The following is a 10,613-nucleotide window of genomic DNA, read 5'->3' as shown; positions in this document are numbered from 1 at the left end:
TTTGAACGTTCCCACACTCCAAAAATAACCCAACAAAATAAATCGAGATAAAGCCCAGATGCTCACAGACACAATTCAAAGCGATTGTGCTTGATGCTGACATGCTGAGCGTAGTTCCTGGGGAAGGAGCTTGGCGGTGCCACTCTCGCTGCTCTGGGTGCCTGCTGCCTCCATAAGGGCTCCCTGCAAATCAAGTGCTGACGCTGTTTTTGTTTTTTGCCTTTTTTCATTAAAGCAAAAATCTCCTTCAATTTCCTTCCAGTTTGTGAAAACAGGTGCTAATGTAGGTCTTTCATAAAAGCAAATTGGCCTAAAGTGCACTTTTGGATAGCAGGGGAAACATGCACTAGCATTTACTTGTTAGCTAGGTGAACTTAGATTACTAAATCTTGTTAAACCTGTTTCCTCATTTCTTTAACATGGGTTTAACATATGCATTATAAGGATCCATATGCATTATATATGTGCATTATGAGTATATATATGAAGTTGGTAAAGAAAGCTTTAAGATCATGCAAAGCCTATTCCCCATCAGGCGCAAAATCCTTAGTGCTGAAAAAAAATAGTATTGTTCATGGCATCATGTCATGAAAACGAGTCTCCAGGATCAATCTTTATTGACTTTAGCGTCCGCTCACCCAGTCTGTCAGATTCCAGTGGCAGATCCTAGCCTCAGGTCATGTTAGGAGCTCTCTGCCCAGCCACCTTAGGACTTATTTTTCCTGACCCTGCCTTCACTCTTGGTTAGAGTTGACTAGAGGTTTCTTCACAGCCACCCATGCCGGCCACACCATTCTCGTGTCCAAGCCAGATGCCTGAAACTGCTCTACTGATCTAAGTCCCATAACCCACATTGCCAAAAGATGAGTTTAGATAATGAATCCCAAAGTATCCCACTTTATTTTATTCTGTGTGTCCCTATTGCAAGGCCATGGCTGAAATGGCACACTTAGCTACAGAGGAACAAATATCTATGTGTTGTGATGAACCCGTGCACTTTGGAGAACATTACTTGCTCAGTATTTGGGAAGAAACATTTGGTCTCGTTACCCTCAGGCTGCCATTCCATTCTTCCCTATTGAAAGCCTACATCCGCCAGAGCCCTACCTCACCGCTGATCTGTATGGACAAAACTCTCCTTTAAAGATAGTTTTCACTGCAGTAAATGGAGCTGTGATTTCAATTTATAATCCAGCATATAATTTTGCTATTGGAAGGTCTTCCTCACTAGTTTATCCTGTCTCATGACTCAACCTCACCTTCATTCAGATTTGGCAGTTTCTCCAGACTTTACAGCCATATATTCCTCATGGGTAAGGCCCCAGCCACTGACCAAACTATCATCCCACCTTTTGTAGGTTCCATTTCCCATCTCTGGCTCCAAGTACATCGTTTCCTTCAGTAATTTGTGTAATGGGTCAGTGCTATAGATCAATTTTTTACCATAGTTCCTTATTTCTGCTCAGGCCTTGGTATCCCTAAACATAAACGCAACCAGTGATGACAATTAGGGTCTATGTATAATGATACAAACAACTAGCTCCATACTGATGAAGGCTGGTTGGCAAAATTTTTAAAATAAAACAGTAACAATTCCCACTATATGAATAAGCATGTGGCTGTTTCTTATGTAGCAGTAAATTTAACCTAGCTTGAAATCTTCTGTAGAAAAGTGCTGTCAACAGGTGATGACAACAGAGTGGATCTGAATCACTACTCTCAACTCACTATAACTGTGGCCTTCAACAAATCTCTTTTCCTCTTTGGGCCTCAGTTTCCACTTTGTCAAAACAGGGGCTTAAAATGAATATTCTATATTAAAAATCCAGCTATCGCATTTTATATCTATATTAGTATAAATGTATCAATGCATTTAGTCATTTCTATTTGGGGTGATTAAAAAATAGCATATGGGAGTGAATATATTCATATCAATGGAAAACATTACATCTCTATGCCATTTGACCCCAAATGGAGTTGTCAATGATGACAGATTGATAGCGTGAGTTGCAGGACCCTCAACACCATCAAACTTAACCCATTTAACTTCCTTTCTATTCTGCATTTTGACATTAAGAAACACCTCATAAAAGTGGATATCCAGCTTTATCAGTCATCAGGGAAATAAAATACTCTACATAATGGCTAAAATTAAAATGAAAGACAACATTAAGTATTGGCGAGGATGTTTAAAAGACAAAAGACTCACACACTGAAAATTTGATAATGGAAGTGTAGATTGGCATACTTCACAGAAAACTGTATGACAATGTTTACTAAATCTAAATTTTGTATACACTGACACTCACAAATAATTTCAGCTTCTGATTTTATATGCAAGATAAACGAGTGTCTATTTCTACCAAAAGACATGCACAAGAATGCTTACATTAATATTATTGGTAATAGAAAAAGGAAAAACAACTGCCTATCAGCATGAAAGTAGATAAATAAATAACAATATATTTGTACAAAACAATACTAAACAGCAATGAGATCGAATCTGCTGCAATTGCATCCATCCAACCTGGATGGATTGCACAAGTATGTTGTGAAATGAAACAGTGCATACTGTAGGCATCCACTTATGTGTGCTTAAAAAAATAGAAGCTAACATATCATGTTAAAAGTCAAAAAAGTAATTGCTTCTTGAGGGTAAGAGATTAGTGACAAGAGAGATCATGTAAAAGACTTTGATGATTGTGGTAATGTTCTCTTTCTTGGTCTGGGTCCTGGTTACAGTGTTATTTTTTTTCTTTTTGAAAATTTATCTAGCTGCATACTTATTTAAGTATTCTCTATATGTGCATTATATATTGTTTTCCAAAAGCAAAATGTATACACTATTAGTTTATAAGAAACTTCAGATCTTTATAATTATAAATTTTTATCTCTAGTAATGCCTCATATTAAAGTTCAGCATACTTTTGTAAAACAAATGGTGCAACTTTCATAGAATGTATCATAGAATATTTATCTCTTTTTTTATTAAACCTTGCTGCCTTTTTTTTTTTCCAAAGCAAAGACGTCTTATGCACTTCTAACATTGTTTCCAGGAATAAGCAGATTTTTTGAACCTGGTTTTCTTTGGAACCATTACCATGCCCTGAAGTTATTCATAATGGTTCATAACTCAGGGTTTTACAACTATTTTCCGAAAGAAAGAGTTTATACATAGATAGTTGCCTATGTGCTATTCTGTTTAGAGGCACCAGTGACACCAGCTGTTCTCTATTAACGCAGAAGCCCTTTGGGAAGTAATTTAGATTATCCACTTTTCATCAGTATATCGCTACTCATGCTCCAGATTTCACGGGGAGTGGGAGTTAGACCACATGGTCTGGAGGTGAAGCCATGTTTATGAAAATAAAGTCTGGATACTGCCTACACAGTCTGTAGCCTGAGGAAATTTGGCATCCCTGGAGACAGGGAAGACCTGAGGGAAAATGCGTGTGGAAAGCAATCAGAAGAAGGTGACCAAAGATGACTCTGCCTCCTTCTCCAAATATGCACCAGAGAAGCAGAGAATGGCAGTAAAGCTCTTAGGTACGATGAATCTATCATTTTCTTTTGTTTACCTGATGGAAAATTACTGGCAATTGCTTAGGTGTTTTGAGATTTGCATCAACAATATCTCCCACAGGATTACATTTGGTATTTTAGTATTGGAATAATCACACAAATAGCAGCAACACGTTATGAAAAGACATTAACAATTATCCCTAAAATCACTTTTCCCAAAATTAAAAATATATGAATTTCATTGGATTTTGCCTGAAGAGTAATCCAGCTTTATAGAGAGCGTGGGGAAACTCGATAACAACAAATTAGGCAAACACATTATTTGGAGACAAAAATAACTGCAAAATCTATGTGTGTATCTATGCCACCTGAGGTTTGAGAAGAAAAAGGAAGCAACTGAAACGTTTAAATACACACCCTGTTACATGCCTTGCACATCTTTCTTTTGTTGTTTTTTTTTACACAAATTTTGTATTTATGGATTTTGTACTAATAAATTAACTGCATTGAGACTCAAGTTGTACGGCTTAATGTACATGATTATTATACATTTTCCTGGAATATCAACTGTAGGCACTTAAAGAACACATCCAACCTATGCTGGTAACAGTAGAGCAACGATTCACAAACGGGATAAAATATTACTCAAAAAACGCACAATACAGAGATTATCCCCAAAGCTGTCAGGTTGCAAGACAGAAAAGGGCACCAATTTCAGTATTTTCTATTTGGTTTCTGGAAATGTGCAATGCAGCTGCCCTCTTCACTTTTTCATACCAACATTATTTTCAAATGTCCAGCTGAAAAAAATAAAATAGGTTAACTCCCAACGTCACAACTCTTTGACCGTCAATCACTTGAGATGCTTGATTTAGAAGTGGCAATTGAGTGCTCTCTCAAATCTTGCAGAAATCTAGGAGCTCATGAGTCACTAATTTTGTTAATTTTCATATGTCACTTTAACATAAACACACTTGAACACTGCATGAGAGTATTTAAGAGAGTTGTCTTTTAAGATAAATTGTTTCATTGCACTGTATTCAGGAACCTGTTGTGGGCAATTGGAATGGATTCAAGGAAACTTTACCAGACTGTAGAAGTTTATTTATCATACTGCATTCCAACTTCGGTTTCATAGTATAAGGTTGTTAGAGACACCTCAGAACACATGTGATAATATATAAAACATATGATACTGTGTGGTGATAGATAATATAAAACAACTGAGAATGGGAAAAAGGTCAAAAATGCCTTTATTTAAAGTCAAATCTCTTTGTTCTGAAAGGCCTTTTGTTAGAATTCACTTTAAATAAATACCTGGCTATGATAAATTACTTAGGTAGAATTAGACATATACCAGAATTTTTATGATATGAAGAATTCTATATAAATCAAGTGGCCATTAGTAGAGAATATATTTTTTTCTGGAATCATTCTTATTTAAAAATTAAAAATCAAATAATATGGGAGAAAACTGAGTCATCTCCAGGCAGGGTGAATATGGTTTTTTGCTGTTTTTATAAAAGTATTTATTTTTGTAAAAAAATTATTTACAGTGTAAATTTTATTTACAAAAATCTGTATTTTGTGTTTAAAGGAGAGTGTTTGTGCGTGTGTGTCTGTAAGTCTATTTACATGAGTGGGTGTGTATTTCTTTTGTAACTTATGGAATCAAAACAAAATGCTTATAAAGGAGTTGGTGAACTGGAAATAAATTGTATCATTGACTGGAATAAGTTTACTATTGGAAAATAAGCACAATGTTGGACGTTTTTGGTAGAGAAGGACAGAAGAAAAAATTTTTTAAGTGTTCTGTATGTCTTTCATGATACCCTAACTGTATGATAGATCAAATGATGTTATATTATTACATCTGACACTTATTCCTGACAGACAAAGTGTTCAACACCCAGGGACCGATCAAAGATGGTTCATAACCCAGGTCAGGCAGGAGACAATGCTGAACCCTCCCATACACAGAACGGCAGGCAACAAAAGAGTATTTCTGGTCCAGGCACTAATATTTTTTGTTGTTTCTCTGATGTATATTTTATAGTTCTTTAGTTCTTTTACCCTTCTTTGACTGTAAGCATGTTATAAAAGGAAAAGAGGGCATGAAATATTGTACATTTATTTTAATTACTTTTCTTGATCTATTTGTTTTAAACTCATAAACACAGAGATGAGGGAAGATAATAAAATGCAAGGATGGTTTCTGCAGGTAGTTGGATATGTTTTCTTATTTTAAATCTTGCACTTTTAGATATTTTTACAAATATTTTTAGTTCTAAAGGAACATATTTTTTTTAATGCTGTTTCTCTGGGCACAGGTATTTAAGTGAGTTTAGGCCAAATGTTTGGAGACCTGCACATTGATCACTAGATCATTATTCATATTTTCTTTTTCTGTTTTTCATCTACCCTCAACTCCACTTTACTTATATCCTCACAGAAAAGAGGAGGTCATATGCGACACTATATATAAGATAACCAGTTTGGGTAAAAAACAGCAGTGGAACATAGAATTCAATTGGCCACCCAAGGACCAGTATCTCTTTTAAATCAAGGGAAGGCAGATTTCAGAGATCCTCAAGAGAAACAGGATTAAAGAAAACAATAAAACAAAATTTTAATTTCTGGATATTGGGATGGGGGCACAGTTCTGACATGACTCACTCTGATATGATGGGACTATGCACACGAGGACTTTTTGGTGAATAGATCCGCTGAGTCCTTGATCACAGAGTATCTCTATCCCTTGTTTATTGAGACTGGATAAGACCTGAGTGGTTAATAGAGAAATGGAGGCATATCCATATCCAGGAAACTACCGTAGCTCTGCCTACTCTACAGTATTGGATTATGAGGGAATAGCAAAGGAATATGTTAACTACCTGCACCTCTCACTTAAATATGTTTCACTATTACAGAAAATAACAACATTCCTACAACACTGAAAAAACAAACAAACTTGTCAGAAGATGGGGGCTATCTGGACTGACTAATAGCAAGAACTATTGCCTGACTCTGAGGACATCAAACCTTGGTATTAGATATAACATACTAGATATAAGTAGCAAAAATGATAATAAATACTACTTAGGTTGGTATGGAAATAACATGATTTAATTTTCATGAAATGGTCCTACAAACTTTCTACAGTGGTATACAGATGTAGGCAATATTATCATCACTATCATTTTATTGACATATTAAATTGGATATATTTCCAGGAGAGTCAGTTTACCTAAAGCAAACTTAGCATTGTTTATCTCTTTTTCTAGTTACTGAAAAATAGAAAGGACCAGAAGTTTAACTATTAAGCTAGGAAGATGTTACCCTCCAATTCCATTTTCTCCTTCTACAACCAGGGATTTCCAGACCTGAGTGATGACTGTTGAGAACTGCAGTGTGTGTAGTGACTTCATATACCCCAGGACTTTCTGACAGACAGGATGTGCAACAGGGGCCCCTTGTGCTCTTTCTGCTGGTCTATGGCATAACTCTGATTGCCAGTCTAGGCATGATCCTGCTGATCAAGATGGACTCTAAACTCCACAAGGCCATGTATTATTTCCAGAGCAATCTGTCATTCTGTGATGTCTGCTACTCCACTGTCTCTCCAAAGATGCTGGCTGATTTCTTATCTGAGCAAAAGAGAATTCCGTATAGCTTTTTTGCCATTCAGATATATTCTCTTGGGGCCTTTGCAGATGTGGAATGTCTCATGTTGGCTGTCATGGCATATGTCCATTATGTAGCCATTTGCAATCCACTTCTTCATACAATTACTATGCCCAGGAGAATCTGTATCCAGCTAGTGGTTATTGCCTACATTGTTGGCTTGGTAGATTCAGCAATCCACACCTGCTGCTAATTTCAATTGTTATTCTGCAACTCCAATATCATCAAGCACTTTTTCTGTGACATCCCACCCTTACTAGCCCTGTCCACCTCAGATATATCCATCAATAAGATAATGACATTCACTTTCATTGGCTGTGCTGTGGTGTCCAGCATTGTCACTGTCCTCCTGTCCTACAGCTACATCATAACTACCATCCTTAGAATGAAATCAGCTGAAGAGAGACAAAAAGGCTCATCTACATGTGCCTCCCACTTAGCTGCTGTGGCTGTATTTCATGGCACATTCCTGTTCATGCATTTCCGACCTAGTGCAAGCTACTCCATGGACATAGAAAAAATGGCCTCTGTTTTCTACTTTCTACGTTAAACCAACTGATCTACAGCTTAAGGAGCAAAGATGTGACAGGTGCCCTGACAAAAGCAATTGACATTAAAGTATGTTCTGGGTGAAATCGTGTTTTCATCCAAAAGTGTTTATTTAAAGATTTTGAGAGCTAAAGTTCAGGTACTTCAACATACATTCCTGTGATCTCACCAATACACTCTAGATATTATTCTTAGTTATCATTGTTCCTAAATTGAGTGTAGGGAGCAGTAGTTATTTATCTTAATCTTTTCTCAGAACTAAGGAATGGTGCAAATAAGTTCACTTTGCTGTTTTGCAAAGAGGGTCCTTTTATATTTCCCTTCTATGTTCATGGATATGCCCTAATGAGACAGAATGGGCATAGAACCACAACCCTCATGTCAATTCAACTTACCCTCCTTAAGGCCCCAATTTTTTTTAAACAAAGAGTTGAATAAACTTGCTTAGCCAGAAGGGAGTGTTAGTGGGTTAATTTAGGTTTGTTTGTATCTTCCCTCTGTACTAGTATCAACCTAAAAATGTTCCATCATAATACTTAGAAGTCGAAAATTAGTACATGAATAAATAGGAGTAAAAGAAAGCCCCTTCCCTAAACTAAACGTTCCATAAAGACACAGCCCTTGGCTGTCTTGTGTACCATTTATTTTGCATTGCTATTTACAGTGCTCAGCTCCAGAATGCCATTCAAAACTATTTATTGAATTAACAAATGAGTGTATCCTGAAAAACTGATGCAGAGAAGCACCTATGTAAATGTACCCAAAAGGAGCTCTCTTCTTTAATTTATTTAAGTATATTCATTTTAGATGAAACTCATCTGCAATCATTGTCTTTTGGCCTAGGCTGAAATGAGAATCTGGGGCAGGGATTATGTGATGTAAAAATATTCTCAGACTATTCCTCAACATTCTGCCTCAATTATATCAGCAGACATCCCCAGGATCAGCAGTTCTAAATTTATGTTGCACCCCGCAGTTTTCACTTCCAACTGTGGATTTCCCTTCTCGCTATCACCCTGTAGAACAGATATCTTGCTATTGACAATGGTACAGAAACTGAATGAATGGAAGTTGGGGATAAAGGACTTGAAACTTCTCCAAAAGCCACTGAAAAAAAGGACTCCAATTCCCTGATGTGTTCAAAGCATTATACAAATTTAAAAAAACAAAACACTGAAATGCCCTATTGATACAGTTTAAGTTGTAAAGGAAGAGTTATTTATGTAAATAAATTATTGATATAAACACGTGTTCCTTGGGGGAAAAAATGAAAAGCAGTATTTTATTAGACTTCTGTCTGTAATGATTTGTATTGATTCTCTGCGTCTCTGTGAAATAAACTGGAACTATATTCTAAACAAAATTTTAATAGTGGTCATCGTGAGTGGTATTGTTCAGACAAGTTGAAATATTGTCAAAATCAGTTTTATCTTTTCTTAAGCAAACAATTTTTGGCTAATCACTTTCCTAAAGGCATTTTTGACTTCTTTGTTCCTTAGACTGTAAATTAGGGGGTTCAACATAGGTTCAATCAATGTATAGAACACAGAGGCCACTTTGTCCATATTCAGGGAATGGTCAGTCCTGGGGCACAGATAAATGAAGATCAGAGTACCATGGTAAATGGTGACCACAGTCAGGTGGGAAGCACAAGTGGAGAACCCTTTTCTTCTTCCCTCAGCAGAACCTGTTTTAAGAATAGCTGCTATGATGCAGACATAAGAGAGAAGAACTGTTAGAAGGCAGATAGCCTCCACCAAACTAGCAAAGATCACCAGAACAATGTCATGCTTGTAAGTGTCAGTGCAGGACAGAGAGAAGAGTGGGGAGACATCACAAAAGAAATGGTTAATTTCTTTGGAGCAGAAAGACAGATGGAAGGTATTAGTGGTGTGAATAATTGAGCTCATGGTGCCCCCCAAAAATGCTCCAATTGCAAGCTGACAGCAAATCCTCTTGGACATAATAATAGTATAAAGCAGTGGGTTGCAGATTGCTATGTACCGGTCATAAGCCATGGCAGCCAAGAGGAAAGATTCCGTGTCAATCAAAGAGCAGAAAAAATATAACTGTGCAGCACAGCCATTGTAAGAAATGGTCTTCTTATTGGAAACCAAGTCCACAAGTAATTTGGGGGCAATGACAGAAGAGGAGCATGCATCTATAAAGGACAATATGCAGAGGAAAAAGTACATAGGGATGTGCAAGTGGGAACTGATTGTGATTAATAAAACCATCCCAAGGTTCCAGGTCAGGGTAACAGAATAGATGAAAAAAAACACAGCAAAAAGAACACTCTGAAGTTCTGGATGGTCACTAAATCCCAAGAGAAAGAACTCAGCCTTCACAGTGCCATTCTTCACCTCCATTCTCTGCAGTGCTCCTGGATTTCTAAAGTTGTGACAGAGTAAAGGTGGCAATGTTAATAATAACCTCAACATTAACAGAAAAATAAAAAAGAAAATGCTCTAAATAAGTAAAACATTACATTTAAATCCACTTGGGCATCCTGTTAGCACCTAGGCATATCTATGGTTAGTGCAGTATAAGGCATAGGTTTTCACTTTTTCATTGAATTGATAACTCTCCACTTCTATTCCTTAAAGCTATTGTTTTTCACCTTAAATGGCACCACCATCAAATCAATTGCTGAACTCTAAGCCTGAGCTTCACTCTTACTTTCTTCAACTCTCTCATCTCCCCTCAATGTCAAGTGATTGTAGTTAACCACAGTGCTAAATAGCAAACTCTTAATAGCCTCTGTTCCCATTTGTATTGGTTTTATTTACACAACAGATAAAAGCATTGTTGTTCCAGGTGAAGTCTTGTATAGATAGAGGAGGAGAAGTTCTGAATTT

General features: G+C 36.7%; 1 protein-coding gene and 1 pseudogene across 1 annotated transcript; one reads left to right on the top strand and one right to left on the bottom strand.

Moving 5' to 3' along the window:
• The first annotated feature begins 3,446 nt into the window (after window positions 1-3,446).
• LOC106835405 (olfactory receptor 5W2-like) lies at window positions 3,447-7,839 on the top strand (annotated as a pseudogene).
• A 1,352-nt stretch (window positions 7,840-9,191) lies between these two features.
• LOC139040585 (olfactory receptor 5I1-like) lies at window positions 9,192-10,124 on the bottom strand. Its single transcript, XM_070487345.1, has one exon. The coding sequence runs from the start codon at window positions 10,122-10,124 to the stop codon at window positions 9,192-9,194; it is 933 nt and encodes a 310-aa protein (XP_070343446.1).
• Window positions 10,125-10,613: the final 489 nt, after the last annotated feature.

This window comes from Equus asinus, chromosome 17, assembly GCF_041296235.1.
Source record: "Equus asinus isolate D_3611 breed Donkey chromosome 17, EquAss-T2T_v2, whole genome shotgun sequence".
NCBI classification, from domain to species: domain Eukaryota; kingdom Metazoa; phylum Chordata; class Mammalia; order Perissodactyla; family Equidae; genus Equus; species Equus asinus.
This window is presented reverse-complemented; position numbering and strand designations above follow the sequence as displayed.